The 17,727-nt window shown below is 36.7% G+C and overlaps 1 protein-coding gene across 1 annotated transcript in view; it reads right to left on the bottom strand.

Moving 5' to 3' along the window:
- Nucleotides 1-17,727, bottom strand: part of COG5 (component of oligomeric golgi complex 5) — a 174,171-nt gene that overhangs the window by 48,184 nt on the left and 108,260 nt on the right. The window contains exons 8-10 of the mRNA XM_071423903.1: nt 13,360-13,525; nt 12,167-12,279; nt 11,995-12,072 (exon numbers count right to left, since the gene is read on the bottom strand). Of these exons, the coding sequence (XP_071280004.1) occupies nt 11,995-12,072; nt 12,167-12,279; nt 13,360-13,525 (357 nt within the window). The remainder of the gene's footprint in view (nt 1-11,994; nt 12,073-12,166; nt 12,280-13,359; nt 13,526-17,727) is intronic.

Here is a 17,727-nt window from a genome sequence, read left to right as displayed (position 1 = left end):
CTGCTTGTTAAGATACTTGGAAGACTGTTCAGTGCTGTCATGGGAAGAGAAAAAGAAAACCCACTCTGAACAGAAAGGTTTTCTTCCTTGCATGGTGTACATGTCATCCCTTGACCCTATGGCTGCATTAACCAGTTTGACCAAATCACTACAGGAATAATAATAAGAAAAGAAAAAACATGTCCGTTTCACTCCTGCACTGCCCAGCAGTACCACAAAAAGGTGGAGATAATCTATTATATTTAAATGTCTCGCTACTCCAAAATGAATTACTACCACTTAAGATGATAAAGGGAAAAAAAATGGTCTCTTTTCACTAGCAGTGGCAATAATGAGCAAACCAACTAATGTCTTTACAATGTCATTCATTAACAAGTACCACTGCATCCCTCTTGAAGATCTGTTCATTGAAAAACTTCAAGTTCAAGCACAAGATTCAGTTTAAAAACAATCATCTTAAAGAATAATATAAATTCTGAAAATCAGTCAAAGGTATAGCGATACATCTAAAAGTAATTATAAAAAATAGGATTATCGTCACAAACTCTGCAATTAGATGAGGAATTAATCCAACTCTACTCCTTATCTCTAAAGAGAAAGAAAGGTAAAGTTTATGGGTCATGCATTAAGAACTGAGAGAGAACATCTTTTATACCCTTGGACTCCTAAAATATATGATAATTGACACTGAATGCTAAAATAAACTGGGATTACGGAATCTCATTTTTGACTGCTTGAGGACAATGAGAGATTTAGAAACTGAAGTAATTTATTTTGTAGTTATGTTTGTATTTTCTGTAAAATTGTACTTGACTTTCATAAATGGGCAAAGTAAAATTAGAATAATAGAAAATCATTCAGAAGGTTCACTGCATAAAATCTCTTTTCTTTGAAAAATTTATTGTGATAGCATAAACGTGAAATTACTTAATTCTTTATTTCACAGTTTCAAATTTTGAACATGAAGACTACTATAAAACAAATGGCCTTTCACATCAAATATAAATTAATTGGCTTGCATATTCTCTATCCCAACGTGGAACAATGGTTGCCTATTGAGCATGGCAACTCAATTCAAATTCTAAATAATCTAATGGAGGTGGAAAAATAGTTAGAGAGCACTTTGACACTCTTTTTTTTCATTCCTGTAATTACCATCTACATCTCTACCACTGTCTCAGCAGAAAACACAATGATTAAGGGTCCAGAAAACAAATATGCATGTACTCCTCCCCATCAACATTCCTATCTTAACTGTCGGATTCAACATGGTGACAAGTAACAGTAACATGGGATGATGGTTTATGCTGCTGTGGAAATATGTCACTTTTCCATGTATCTCTATAGACATAATATAAGGTCAGCCATGCATACATATGTTCTCATGCACACATTTGCATAGGTAGCCACAGCCATACAAATTAGCCTCTGCTCATTAGCTTGTGTCTTCTGACCTGGCTGAATGGTGTACATTAACTGTATCAGAATTCTGTAGGGAAGAAGGCTCAGCTAGCCAGCTGTATTATGTATGAGGAGAGACAGAAGGGAAAAGCTTCACAAAGAAGTCAGATAACATTTCCTACTGACTGACTACTGAGTCAAAAATGTTTAGGGGAAAAAACAAATGCCCAGTTTTCTAACTAACTAAAATCAGTATCTACAGAGTGCTGGCTGCTTGCATAACATATGACACGAGATTTCAGTTTGTCCAGTGCTGAGATGCAGTCTCTCTGGAGGTGAAATACAGCTGCTGATTAATAGCACAGAGAAGACCATGTAAGAGTTTGTGGCAGGAACTAGAGAATACTGTTGCCTACGCATACACCAGGGGGTATTTAAATGGGTGGACTGTAGCTACCAAAACTGGAATACAGCAAGGCATTAGCATTAGATACTCCAGAGGGAGTAAAAAAGTGCCATATGCAACCATGAGCATCCAGAAACAAACTAATTTGTTTAAACCTGTAATTTCTTTTGCTTACACATTATTTGATACATTACTTTTGAAGGTACATTTGATTTTCTCACTGCTTGTTTTTTAAATTACGTATTCTAATAAGGATTAGATTTATTAGATTTATGAGAATTATAATTTAACTGCTTATAATGTAGCATGCAATTCCATCTGACAATAATCAATACTAGAAAATTACAAGGAAAGGGTAGCAAAAGGAGTGTTTTTCTCCAAGAGGAAACCAAAGGAATATCCCTTCTACTGGACAACTTCTTCAAGGACTTAAAAAGATAGGCAGAATGATGCTGGAAAAGGCAGTTCTGCTTGCCTGAAATGTACACAGCAAATCTACTGGCTCATCTTAATGTAATGGAAAGTTTATAAGCCTTCCCTATGCTTCACATACAGCATTGTGAGCAGCAGAACCACAGTATCAGAAAGTAACTGCTCTTTTGGGCCTTTCGCCTTCAGAAAACTGAAGTCAGCTAGCTAAAACTACCTTCTCATCTTCCCATCTGCAAATAATGAATAAAATCCTCCTCCACACTTACACCAAATATCCTCAGTGGTAGAGAATGTATGGGAGCATTGGGTACATCCACATTAGTGATTCAATGTGGAGATAGGGCTCTCCTTGGTCCAAATCTGTCTTGTGTCTAATACTTGTCTTGCAGAACACACTGAAGTGGGCTAGCAGACTAACTTCCACTATTCAAGGAATACACTACCTCATAATTAGTCTAAAAAAACCCACTTCTGCAATTAAACGGCTTTTTGCAGCATATCATCATATAGATGTAAAATAATCCACAAGGATGTACTAATATTTCTATCAATTAATATTCTGAAACTTTAAATGAGGAATTTTCCATTTCTCTTGCTTCTGAAAATGAAATAGAATTGGAAGATGTTAAATTATTTACACCCCCTCCAAAATAAAAATGCTTGCTTTGAAATCTAGTCACAAGCAGATTAACATCTTGTGATACAATCCCTTGTAGCAGGAGCAGCTGACAAGATGAGTAATGAACTGCATCCGATTATCTTTTCAGCTCTGTAGCAATCATTTTCCAACAGCTTCCTATGCCATAACCAACAGCACTGGAAAAAGGTCACCGTTCTGTCACACTGTTCCCCCTCCCAGTGTACGTGTTTAACAACACAGAGAACACACAAACCTTTGGAAGGTAAGGGGTGCTATTATCTGGCACAAAGCAGGTGCATATTGTGCACATAGAAAGCCTACATAAAACATCCATACATAATTGAAAGTCTCCAGAAGTAAATGATTGCACTTGAGCATAAAATAAAATGTTATTTCCTCTTGTCATGCGGAATGTTTTTCCTTCAACAAAAGAACCTTAACTGCAATTGATGGTATCTAAAACTCATGATAGGCAAGATTCAGGTTGACATATACATATTTTCCCCATCATGAAATATACCAAATTATAACTATGAACATTAATTGCAAGCAATTCTAAGACTATAATGGCAAGACAGAACTTTCCTCCCAACCAGATCCATTTAACGCAGCATTATAGAATGAATGGTACTGTCTCCCCACAGCTTTATTTTGATCTCTCAGCACAGAAAATTTGCACATAAATCATACTTTGTACCACTACAAAATGGTGAGGAAGTAAGATCAGCCACAGAACTGACTACTGTCTAACAAAAATCTGTTGTGAAAATGCTCCAATGCCTAAAGCACACTTACATAAACTAATACCTACCAACCCAAACTGTAAATTTAAAATACTGTCACTATTGTTCCTGTGACCAGTGACCATTTTATTACCCAAAACTGAACAGCTGAGCAGGCACTTACATGATTAAGTAGCCCCTCTGCAATTCCGTAGGCAGTGCAAGACAGTTTAGATCTGTCCTCCTCTTGTTAATTATTTTCAGAAATGAACCAAACAACTGCCCAGTAACACACACTAAGGCAACCCTCTGTCATTCTGACCTGCTGGACAGCTGGTCACAACCAAGGAATGGAAAGATATTTTTGAAAGATGTATGGACTATTAGCACTTAGCTACTTTAAAATATGTTATTTCTAGGTAACCCACTTGCATCTCTGTAGAGTAAAATAAAAAACCACAACAACCAGACTGTACTCTGGCCCAGCCAGTGTAGTCTTCCCCCTTTTCCACACTATTCAAAAATTTGGTACAGAGTCACACATACTATTCACAGAGGAATTACTTGCTCATGAAAATTATACCCATAAATCAGACAAAATATGTCCAGCAGGCTAGACCACAATGGTGATGTATTTTCTCAACACTGAGGCTCACTATGTTGTCTATGTGAATGGTACAAAACTTATCCTTATTAAAATCATAGATGGAGGTAGTTTGACTTCCATGGGATATATTATTTATGCAAAATTAAAAATGTGCTTAACTGCTTTGCTGAATCAGGGCCAGAACCAGCAATCTGCTAAAAATATTTTCAATTTGTGTAACTATTTCATTTCAACTATTACTATAAAATCACTATTGTCAATACTCGGCACAGAGTAACACCGTGCATTTCCCATAATAGAGCAGGTTTTAGATAAAACATATAAGGTTGTATAATAGAACCACAGAGTCACAGAATTAACTAGGTTGGAAAAGACCTTTGAGATCATCAAGTCCAACCTACAATCTAACACCACCTTGTCAACTAAACCACGGCACCGAGTGCCACATCCAGTCTTTTTTTTTAAACACCTCCAGGGATGCTGACTCCACACCACCTCCCTGGCAGCCCATTCCATTGGCCAATCACTCTTCCTGTGAAGAACTTTTTCCCAATGTACAACCTAAATTTCCCCTGATGCAGCTTAATAACACTGCATAAGGCCAGTGCCAGGAGACATTTGGACAGTGTTAGTTCTCCCTGCTCTCTGTACCAGGAACTCCATAAGGTTCCTGTCAGACCATTCCTCCACATTCCTCCATTCTCTTGAGGTCACTCTTGATGGCAGCATGACTCTCTGGAGCATCAGCCACTACTCCCAGTTTTGTGTCATCAGCAAACCTGCTGAGGGTACACTCTGGCCCATCCAGATCACTAATAAAGTCTTAGAACTGGATCTTGTATTGACCCATTGTGGGGGTACACTACTGACCAGCTGCTAGACTTTGGACTACTGATCACCACTTTCTGGGCCTGGCCATTCATGATTAATCCCACATTGATAAAAAGTTCTCACAGTACAACTGGGAGAGCCTGCAGACTCAATCACCTTCTATGCAATGACTGGTGGTAAGATCTTTTACTGGTATGGGGGAGGAGGGATTTATACTTGTCTATTAATCTTTTTTCAGTAGTCCTTTCATTTTTAGTGCATGGTATTACAGCACCTAAGCAGACTTGTTAATAGTGTGAAGCACCACTATTACTGAGATTGATGCATTGACTGCAGAGATTTGAAATTTAGATTGGATGTTGCCTGCTTGCAAGATTACAGAAGAAACTACAGACTGACACGATTCATGCGCTAAACCCCTTCTCACTCACATGAAAATGACTCGTTTTCCCAGTTCAAAAAATATAACCCATTTCCACTAACAGCTAGTAGGAAGTTAATAAACCACTGAACAACAGTGGGCTGAGTACCAGTATTATCAAAGGATAGATATTAGATCTGTAGTCACTGGTACTATACAATAATATTAATGCTAAAGCCTGGAAAACTGATTTCAAGTTTCCTCAAACATAAAATTTATGTTTGAGGAAACTACTAAAACTACTAATTAACTTTGCTATTACTGAAACGAAATGAAATCTCTTTAGCTCTGTTCTTACTATAACTATTTAGTATCTGACATTAAATCTAAATTCAAGGAATGAGAATGAAAGTTCCCCCCTTCTTTGGTATTAGACAAGAATGTAATAAGATGCTGAAAGGACATATATTTATTTTTACCAATGTCTCTATTTCCTCCACACTGTAAATTTAGAACTTAATGAGTATAATTTTCCATCTGTAAATTAACATATTTGTGTCTGTCTAAACTAGCTATTTTAACATTCAAATAATAAATCTGACCCACTGATTCTAAACTGGTTTCCCCTTCATGACAACCACTTCCAACTTCCCTGTAAAAATTTTGATACTTTGAGTAGAATGTGAAAAACATCTTTATTGTGAAGCCTCTTTGAAATGTAAAACAATATGGTGAATATTAGCATGCAGCTAGTTGCTGCAGGCTCCTGAAATCAGGCTTTGCATACTAACATATATAGTGTTTTCTATCTGTAATCAAAGACTCTGCCATGGAGAAATGCAAGACTTGTGAATGGTGCTCCAAAAACAGAAGACATTTAAAGGACAGTCTAAATATTTTTTCCACCAATAAAGCAACAATGCAAATGATTTAACAATTTCGGACTACAAGATCTTATGGGACAGAAATAAGGAAATCTATTTGCACTATTTCTATAGCAACATAATTGCCAAATGTTAGACTGTGAACAAAAAGCCATCATCCTCAGTAGTACAATTAATCAGTAAAGACAAATTCTGAGTGTGTTCCCAATAACCCTTTTCTGTATCCTTAAAGCAGTCAGGATTAAATTTCTTCAAATAAAAGTGAATTTAAATTTCTAATGCTGTTTATATTATACATTACAGGTGCAGAGATGTCAATAAATGACACTGTGATTTTAAAAATGACCTTGATTTTTTTTTTTTTTTGTTTTACTGCAGGGCACAGAATTTCATTACACTGGGTTGATCAGGTTATATCCAAGGTGCAATAGTTTCTAGACTTCTAGCAGTAGTGCAACATTTGAAAAAAGGTCTCTTTATGCAGGTGACAAAAGAAACAAAAGCTGGTTTGCTTTATTTCTTAAAAACCTTCTTGACTAGAAAATAAAGTTAAGACTGTGCATTTCACAGAGTATTTAAGAATTCTTAAGTGATTCCTCAGAAAAACTAATTTGTAAGGAACAAAAATACCTAGATATTAAACAGCGCCCTATATCGTCAAAACTACTTAAAACATTAATTAATCCTTCCATATTCCTGCAAGATATGCATCAACTGGAAATAAATGAACTTAGTATTCAAGAGCCAGTAACTACCCCAGGGATTTGACAGCTTTCTTCTACCCAGAGAAGTGATTTAGTATGTACAGCTTCAATTCCAACCATGCTTTCACCTTGACTACTTCATATCCCCTCCAAGGATGAAAGGATGGTTCGTTACCATGTCCACTCAGCCCGGAGCTGCTCAGGAAAGATTGACAAGGATGATGATAAAAGGCGGCACTTCTGCTAAATGTATTTCTTTTCCAATGGCAAGCTGAGTGAAAACCAACTGACTTAGTAATTTGCAGTCATCACTGATCTGCAATTTGCACAAACACCACCAAACCAGAAGTGAAAAAGAACAAAAGTCATTATTACCTACTAACCCACACAACCTCCACACCATCCCTTTTCTTCATAGCTGCATATTTCTGTCAGAGAAATGGAATTAAAGTTCTACAGAAATCGTAGTGTCATTAGAAAACCACTGCACAGGCTCTGACCCTCCCAAGTGAATTAGGATCAAATTATTTTTAGTATGGCTGCCTGGGCACACAGATCCATTCAAAATGAGAGTTGGGACTTTTAACTGGTAGGATTTTCTTGGCTCTTTAAGAGTCCTCAAAACTCCTGCAAGTGAATTCAGCAGGGCAATTTGTAGATCTGAAACAAAAATTGTCTTAGATATTTTGGGAACCAAAAACCTGCTCATCCACCTGGGTACATCTTCACAAAGTACCTCATTATGGCTTAAATAACAAATAGAAATCACAGTAGAAATGATGTGCAAGTAATCCAATTCTGCATTTACAAAAAATACTGAAAAATAAATCATATAATAATTGGTGAAAACCATACTATTTCTGAGTTCACATAAGACAATAATTAGATTATTTTTCAATATTTTCCACTTGGGATTATTTATTAATTGGGTCAACTGAATGTGAATATGTGATGGTAGATGTGAATAATTTCAAAGCAGCAACATTTTTAGCAAGTTTGGACGGGGAGCAGAAATTAGAAGGTGAAATATAAGTACACTCTGTCAATAAATATCTATATTTTCCATTTATTTTCTTTATCTTATGTAATGCTGAGGACATTTCTTTCTGTATCGTTAACACCTCATATTGCCAGTGTTGACAACTCAGGAAAAAAGCCTGCTTACTCACCAAACATTCATCAGCAGAAGCAATGATAAGAGCCCTCCAGAAAGTGCATAATAACACTCACTAGAACTCTCAGCTCACTTTTTTACCCCGAGGCTTACGTAACTGACAGGGTTTGTGATGTGCCTGGGTTGCAAACAGGGCACCCAAAGGCGAGCAAGGGCAGTTCTGCCTGCACCTTTGTGCCCAGCAGAGAGACCCAGTTCATCCTTTCTACTGACCACCCCAACCCCCCTTAAAAATGATTTGCTGCTTTTCAGGCTGCTTCTCTCTTGGCAGAGCTGTTCCCTGATGCCTATGTAGGAGTGAAGGACCCAAAATAGACGAGGATCAAAGATCATTTTCAACTCTTCTACAAGGGGCTAAGAGGGACTCTAATTAGGAAGGTGGCTGTCACAGAAAGATGTGTTTGGCTGTGATTTACACTGAAGTCAATTGTAGTTTAGGCATTACAACAGCCGAGGAAGGATTAGTCACTATACATTGAAAGAGAGAAGCAATAAAGCAAAATAAACTGAAGTAACCTATTAGCTCTCTGAAGGTGAATTAGGTAATTGAAAGAACTGATATAAATAACCAGTCATTAGGTGAACAAAAATATCAAATTTACATTATTTAAATCTTATTTGTAATTTTAATTTTTGCCCTTAAAATTATGACAGCATTAACCCTATCTTTTAAAAAATGTATACAGTGAAAGCTGTATTCATTTTCCCCAAAACTAGAAATCAGAACTGCATGAGTTCTGAATTCTTTTGGCCCTCTCCAACTAAAATCTAGTTATTAAAGGCCTTTTTTTCTTACATAAAACCCACAAATTGTCCATTGAATTATATTTCTACTTTAAACAGCTAATAGATTTGTTAAAAAATTAAATCTGTAATTTAAATATGTAAACATTAATAATGAATCTATAGTTCATGAAAAGCATGAAATGAATAAGTTTTTAGAAGGTACTACGAGTACATAATTTCTTTTCAGAACTGCATTAATTTCATATTGCATCAAAGGAAAATCTAGATCTGCAAAGGGAAGGAGTGAAAAAATGTGCAGTATAAATTTAATGTCCAGATTCTTCCATGATCCTCGCGTAAGCCTGACACTGTTACTTAACTCTTGGCCACATCTAAAGCCAGTAAAAATTGGAAGGGAATTCTGTAGGAGAAACCATAGGGTAGTAAAGACGCAGGTGTTGTCATTGCCCTCATGCTGAACTGCAGAATTTAAAATTTTCCAAGTTCTGTACCTCAGCTTCTTCATCTGTCAGGTTTTGTTTCCTTTTTTAAAAGAAACAGAGTTTTTTGTGAATCCTTTAATTAATTAGCTTTTAAAACTACGTTTTTGGATACAACATGAGACAATACTACTAAATATTATTATGGTAACAGGTAATTAGAAAGCCGGAAAGCACATGTTTGAGATCATAATACAAAATTAGAAAAACTGCAGGCTGTGCTATCTCTGAAGAGAAAGACACAAAAAATCCCCAATGGAAAAAGAGAATGATGACTTAAAAAAAAAAAAAAGGCAAGTAGCTTCCTTGCTATTAAAGGACTTGTGCTTTAAAAAGGCTGGATCTCCTCCTCTCTTATGCTTCCTAGGATGATACTTGCACTGCAGTAATCAAAACAAGGAAGCAGATGGACAGGCAAAGTGGTACTGCAGCTGCTGCAGAAGATGACTATAATAATAATGTTGACATCAGTAACAGTAATTAGTGCACAGACTGTAGAGTGGATGATTCGTTTTCCTATCTTCTGGAGTGGGCATGCTGCTCTAGCAAACGGGTACAATGTTAGTACCTTTGGCTTGTTTTGTTCATTTGCTCAGTTTATTAATGAATTGAATACAATACAGAAAATCCAACTTCTCTCCCTCTCCAGAACACTTGCTGAGGAAAGCACATTTCAGTTTGGTTTAACACGAGACAGAATCTTCATTAGTAAATGGCAAAATACCAATTTCTTATTTATATCTAAACCAATCCATATTCTCCCATACAGCCATCTGTACTTACACTCCTGAATTTCAGCAACATGCAGTACATGTCTGGTTATGTCTGAACAACAGCTCTACTCTTTGGTGACCTCACTCATCTGCAGCCTGGTCCCACACCTTCTTCAAGAGACACCAGAAGAAATGGTCTAACTGTGAGAATGTCCAAGCAAAACACGATGCTGTACTGAACCATTTTAGGCAAGAAGTGAGTGAAACGTCAGTGCCATCAGCAGCACTGTGCCATGCTGAGAGAATTCTGCTAGCAGAACATCAGATAAGGATGTACCACTCCTCCTTAGCTGCTCCACTGAGAATGACAGTGTCCAGCCAGGCACTTTACTATACCAAAACACCCACCAAAGAGCAAAGTAATTGGAAGAGTGAAAACTGCGGAAAAATGCATAGATGGATTTTATTTGGGAAATAAAACTTTTCACTGAGATGCAATCTTACAGTATGAATGTTAAGGGAAGGAAGAGTAATCAGAAAAATCATGGAACATGCTTAGCATAAGACAACCCAGTAAGCTTTTTATTTTCTAACGAGTTTTCCTTACCCTGCTTTCATTGAAATTCATTTTCCCTGTTCATTTCGTCTCCAGGAGGATAAAATATTTCCTTTGGCTTCCCTCTATTATCAGCCTCAAAAACTGGAAAAACTCTCTTTTCAGTTGTTGAAAAAGTCCTTTTCAATTGATGCTTTACAAGAGGGAAGAGTGAAAGTCAGAAGCACGGGCACAGGGTGAGCCACTCATGAACACCAACAGGTCATTTACTTAAGCTCCTTTTCCATCCAAACTCTTCCTTTCAGCATTTCTGGTCTGTCTCCAGGTTGCTATGTTTCTCCCTAAAGATGCTGATCCACTGAAGGGCTGATCCACCCAGGCAGCAACAGATTTTTTTTTTTTTCCAGATTAAGCACTTTTTAATTAAGAAAATACGCTAAAAGTTTATAAACTTTTTGAGGGGGGTTGTGGATTTTTTAATTTTGGTTGGGTTGTTTTGTTGTTGTTGTTGTGGTTTGATTTTTGTTTGTTTGTTTGTTTTAACACAGAAAGAGAAGTTTGAAGTTTGAAGTTTGAAGTGCCTCATAGAAAAATGATGCTCTGTACAACATCTTCTGGAGACAGGCTTAAGAGACAGATAAAGGCTGTATTTAACCTTCATTATCTGCTTTCACTTTTGAGAAGACCACGTTTGCATATGAAGAGCTTCCCCAAGCTATTTCAAATATTAAGCCCATGTAAATTAAAAATCCAGTTACACACTTGGAAAGAGATGTCAGCAGGAACATGTCTTTTGTTTTCGCTCTCTTCTACTAACATAGATGAGACAGTTTCAGTAATCCTGTTCCTACCACTGAAGGAGACCATTAATCATATTATTCCAAATATGAATACAAAAACAATGCAAATGAATGGAAAATAATAGGTATTCAAAAGAACAGCCATGATTCTTTTTCAAGGGAGAAATTGTCAAGAAGTGAGAAACAGATGGCTGAAAATGATAGATGAAGACACATTCTCCTATGCAAACTAACAGATTTAATTAATTAATCAAATCACATGGTATTATGGAATGACATTAATGATCCATACAGTGGTACCTTATCAGCTCCCTTTTACAGAAAACAAAAGAAATTACAACAAAATGAACATGTTTACATCCTACAGATATAACCCACAGACCACAAATATATCCTTCAATGTCAGAGTTTCAACACTTTCCCATCAATTTAAGTAAAAAAAATTATGGAACTGTAAAACTGTAAATAAACTCATTCTCTCATCACATTTTTCTTAGGAGATTTACTAAAGCATATTCAGCTGAGTTAAAACGTTACCTTAACTATCTCCTCTATGAAGCAGACATGTGACACAGGATCTCTTTTCTTTGCCAATACTTTCTGCAAATGCTGCACCTGTAAGAGAGAATTTATTGAGAGGGAAGGTGACATCTAAATTCTTACATCCAAAATTGCATGTTGAGACAAACAGGAATTAGCTGCAGAGTACCTGTCCACAAGCAGCACAGATCTGATCCATGAGTTTCTCCATGTTTGTCCAGAGGGCTGCTCGAAAAGCTGCTGTGTTCCCAGGCGTTGGCATAGCAGCTCGACCAGGGCCACCTAAATGGTTTTTAAACATACACAGCAGCACATTTCAGCTTCCACAAATGAAAATTAAAATATTGGAAATGTAGATCTCTATGCACTTTGACAGATACTTTTTTTTAAAGCCAAAGCAGCCTAAAATACATTCGGAACAGAACTTTGTGAATGGCCTCAGTTGTCTCAAACAAGAAGATGACTAAGCTCTGAAGTTCTGTGGGGATACTTCATGCTCATGACTGTTACAAGCTCTACCAATTCAGACTTCCACAGAAACATCACAGTAATGCAAATTTTCCAGGATTTAAGAACAGAGGGAAATGGGGGAGAGAGAGTAGCTGTGAAAAATACAGCTATTACCAGCTCAGGACTTAAATGCACAGATAAACTGCAAAAAAAAGTGATATTCCAGCTGAAGGCCATGCAGCTTCTCAACAATCACTTCACTTCAGAGAGGATGCATTTCTGTATTATTCTGCTGATTATGGGTATGGATCCCTACCTTGTTGCAAAACTTGTGAAAAAAAATTGAATGTTTCCAACACCAAAGTTCAAATTTTCCTGCCCACTCAATTCCTCTGTATTTTTTGGTATCTGAGCTAACTGGGAACCAAATGTTTAATAGTGCAACATTTCTTCATATTGAATAGTCTGCTTTGAAACAGTTTTCACCTGACAAAAGCATAACAATGTAGTTGCAGGCTTCTTCCAAGGATTGCAAATAATTTCAACCCATAATTCTCCCACCAATAAAAACAAAGAAGAATTTGGAGTCATTGTTCCACGAGAAACAGCTAAGAAAATGCTACAGATTGTAACCTAATGAGGACAATTTTCTGGGCAACTTAGGAAGGAGTGGTAGGAAGGAATAAAGGAAAACCTCTGGGCCAAATATCAGACAGACCTGATTTTGTCAAATGAAATGTTTTTAAATTAATTGTTTTCTGAGATATGCCTAATCCAACCCTCTGCTGGTTAAAGCAAGCAGGGAAACATTTCTAGAACAGGCTTGGATGTGAGAGTTTCTTCCATTTTATAAGATACCATAGTCCTATGAAAAATAATCAATTATCATTCTCTGTAAAACAAGTATCATACCTCTTGCGACTGTTTGAGATGGTTGGGTCAACACTTTGATATCCAAAGCATTTTTTATGTTCTCTTCCAGCACTGTGCAGTATCCATCCACCACATTAGCAATGGTATCCTTCAAAGTCCCAAGATTATGGAAAACCTGAAGAGCAGTTCCCACTTGAGTAGGATTCTGAAGAAGGAAGATATTAAAAAATAACAATTATCTTTAACTGCACTATTGAGATGTTTTATCCCTGATGAGACATCATTTTAGTGGGCAAATTCATCTTTTAAGTTCAGTTTGCTAATTCTTTTTGTTTAAGTTACTGGCATCCTTACCAAGTAACAGAGAATGGAGGGTAAAGGAGAGGACTGATTTCCTCTGCTCTCTGAGCAATGCTTTGCTTAGATCCTTTTGCTGCTATCCTCTGAATCTGAATGGAAAGAAAGGACCTGGAAGCACTGCTGGCAGTGTCTAACCTGGGGTGGGTTATCAGTGACTGATCCAGTAACTCTGGGGTTAGTTACAATACAGCTGTATTCAGCTATGGTGTAGCTGGGAATATTACTTTAACATGCAGTGCTTGTTACACTACTGTCAGTTAAGTCCCAAATAGTTAATTAAAAGTGATACAGGCTAAAAAAAGTACTAATGAAGGATAAGAAGAAGCAAGCAGGTCAAGCCCCTACTCCTGACTACTGCAAAGTTTAAGCTTGTATTTCTACATTTCTGTTTCTAATGCTGACAATAATTTCATTTTTCCTCACAGCAGTATTACGAAATAAACCAATGCAGTGATCATTTCCTGATTATTTGCCAAAAAAAAAAAAAAAAAAAAACCAAAACCAACTGCTCAACACAGGGAAGTGAAAACTGTCCAGGTCCACTGTTTAAGAGACCTCTGATAAAGATTAAATCTAATGATAATTCCACTTAGCAACACTAAACACTGGCATGGGTGCTATTTAGCAAGAGAAAAGCCTCAAATTATTGCCTTTAGAAACTAAACACTGTCATCCATACACTGAATACTGCTTTTTTAATTAGCATTTACAGGCAATTAGTGGAGGGGGCAATCAGTGGATCATATACACATTAGAGATGCAGTCTTTTGTCATTTTTCTTAGTCACTTTTGCCAGCAGTAAAGAACATGGTCTGACAGGAATGCTGGCAGACAGACTGGACAGAAGCATCTGAGAGATGCTTCTGATGCTTCTGATCTGTGAGATCACTGGCACTCCCCACTGCAAAGCCCACGTTGGATTTGGCCATGGTGCAGCTGCTCTGCTGAGGATGCACTTCTGGTACATCCACCTAAGGCACCAGGTTTTCTGATCTGTTGTGCTACCCTCAAACCCAATGTTTCAGAGGTCACACCCCTATAGCTGCACATTTGTGCCATTTTTTTCCTAGGGTTCCTACAAGATCAAAACCAAGTTAAAGCAAAAAAAGCCAAATCCCATCTTCTTTCCCATAAGGAGTTCCCAGGTTTAGTGGAAAGCAAAGGAATATTAGGCATGTATTATGGTTTGCAGACCTTATACTAACTATACCAGTTTCTTTTTCCAAACAGTGTGGGAGTTAATGAGCATTCCCAGCATAGTATTACGGGTCTGGGACTTGTAGGTTTAGTTTTTTGACAACTGGGTATGCTGTAAAATTTCTAAGCATCCTGTGGGTGTGCTTGTGGAGGTGGGAAAGTAAGCCATAAAGACTGGAAGATTAATGGGATGTCAGAAAATGAAGAGTACTATAATGCAAGGAGGGAATTTGGGGACAGAATGAACAAGAGAAAGAAAATATAAATGGGAAGAGGATGGGGAATAGAATGAACAGACTCTGGCAGAAAGAAAGAGAATAAAACTGAAAGGAAGAAAAGATAGAAAAGACACGCCTCATTTACTAAATGTTTAATGCAACATTTTTTTTTAGTGCAACATTGTAATTTTTACAGAATACTTACACAATTATGAAACCAGGTAGAGAGTCAGTAATACAAAATCAATACCTTACTGTTACTATAGGAGTGCTCAACTAGATTTCAGTCAGGCTCTAATGTTTATATATTAAATAGTAAAAAAAGAGAACAGCATCTAAAGGTGAGCTGGGCACTTTCCATCCTTAAATAATCAATGGCCAGATAGTTATTTTCCTGACAAACAGGCAATACAGGCACAAATAACTGCAGGCAAAAAATCAATCTTGGAGCTACCACATCACAGTTTAGCAAACTAACTCTGTAGCTACTGGGCAAGAAAGACACTAAAACATACTCCAAAAGAGGCTGAGCTATATTTCAAAAGAAATGGTTTTAGCCAGAAGTTTCAAACCAAAATACAAAATCATGGAAACATTCTATTCACTCAAAGTATCTTCCAAATCTAGTACCAAAATTAAAATCAGAATGGAACAAAGATTATGCAGGCAGCCTATTTCTATTTGCTTTAAATTGTGGACATGGCCACAGACAGAGGCTCCTAGCTCATGTATTCATTCATCTTGTATGGAATTAGAGACATATCAAATCCCTGTTGAGGTAGAACAAAGTGTATTCTTTTATTTGATTCATTTACAGTAATTTTCTCACCTCAGGAAGCAGTTATTGTTTCATATGCCCCAGACAGGCTATGTAACAGTCCATTGTTGGTTTATGACTAATCCTAAGAGAATGGAAATTTTTATGCACAGCTAGTTTCTAGGTTTAGACAATATGAAAAAAAAAAATTAAGCCCTCCCCCCCATTAGGACAAAAATTATGTGAAAAAAAAATGTTGAAAGCAGGATGGAAATGAATTATTATACTTTAAGGCTTGCATATACATCTCAAAGTTAAACTGTTTATCATTATACATACTGGACAAGAAGTTGAGAGCCAGTATTTCAGAATTTGCTACTACTAATAGATGCTATTGATAAGAATTTTTCCTTAATATTTTTCTTCTACCTGAGAAAGTTCTGAGATTTGAAAAGCTGCCATAATTTTTATCAAGAGGAAAGCATGCATTTTAAAAAGAACTGACTGCAACAGTGATCTACACAGGAAAAGGGAATGACATCAGAGAATAATATTCAGAATAGCTATCCAAGAGGAACAATATGGAAAATAATATAACTACTTTTGAGATTGAATTTAATGAGTTAATCAGCAGTATTTTATAACCAATTTGTCTGCCACTGCAGGCAACTACACTTAGCAATTTTAAAGTGTTCCCCTTAGAATCTCTGTCCATAAAAAATTTGTACATTTGCCATAAACTTGAAGTTACGGCAATCAAAAGAGTAGAGGGCAAAGAAAAACAGAAGCTCATTTAGGAATATGTTAGCAATACAATATAATCTAAGTGCATAAACACAAGCATACACAAGTGAAGTAAAAACATGACCCCACAGAGTGTAGGACAACAACACTACCTACTCAGAAATTAACTGCAGTGATCTTCAGATTGCAAAAATTATTATGCATCTGGGAGTTAAGGAGAGATGGCATTAAGTCCACCAATAATACCCTTCTCCATTCAAAGCACTTCTCCATCTAGCAAGTCACAACATGGTATGTTACAGATATATGGAAACTAAATTCCACAAATGTAAGAGCTTAAGAAGACTCAGTGAGTCATCAGTTCAACATATGAAGAAAATAAAAAATGAGCATGCTCAAAAGCTAGTTCTACCACGAAACAAGTCTCATAAATATTTTAAAACACCAAAGTTTCTCACTATCCATCAGACAATAGTTTTAACAGTTTGGTCAGAAGGTTGATGCCAGTCACCACTTGAAAAAAAGGTATGGGTATTTCAATTAATGTGTTTGCAAAACAGATACTCATTCAGCAGAAACTATGAAGAGATGTTCACACCAGATGTATTTGCTAATTTTCTCTATGAATGAGAACCATTCATTTTATTGACATAATTTCTGATTAGTTTTATCCCATCCCATTCCATTTGGTTCTGTAGACGATCACAGACAAGTAGAAGAATAAGTGTCATGGAGTCATTAGTACGAATGTGAGTTTTTTTCCCAATTACATGATGTGGTTGTTTCAAAGAGCAGGTGAGTGGATTTAATAGCCCAGCAGATGCTGTCCAGGCCAGCATGGCAGCTACAGTCATTCTCAGAGCACAACCCCATTTGGTCACTTCCTTTCCCACAAAGATAATAACCCTGAGAAGACTAAACAGAAATGTCATTAAAGACTTAATTAACTATATCCTACATTTCTAATTTGAAACTATCTCCTAGGATGGAACAAAACAATTTTGTTTTGTCAACTGCCCATATTTTATAGGGCAACTATTTTATAAGGGCCAAGATTGTAGTCTTTTATTTTATGATTGCCACTAGTATTACCAGAATAATTTTCTGAAAGCATGGCTAAGGAAAGAGCAA

Source organism: Agelaius tricolor, unplaced genomic scaffold (genome assembly GCF_023055355.1).
Source record: "Agelaius tricolor isolate 1412-34295 unplaced genomic scaffold, bAgeTri1.0.p SCAF_3, whole genome shotgun sequence".
In the NCBI taxonomy this organism is placed as follows: Eukaryota; Metazoa; Chordata; class Aves; order Passeriformes; family Icteridae; genus Agelaius; species Agelaius tricolor.
The sequence above is the reverse complement of the archived record's forward strand: the minus strand, read 5'-3'. Positions and strand labels throughout refer to the sequence as shown.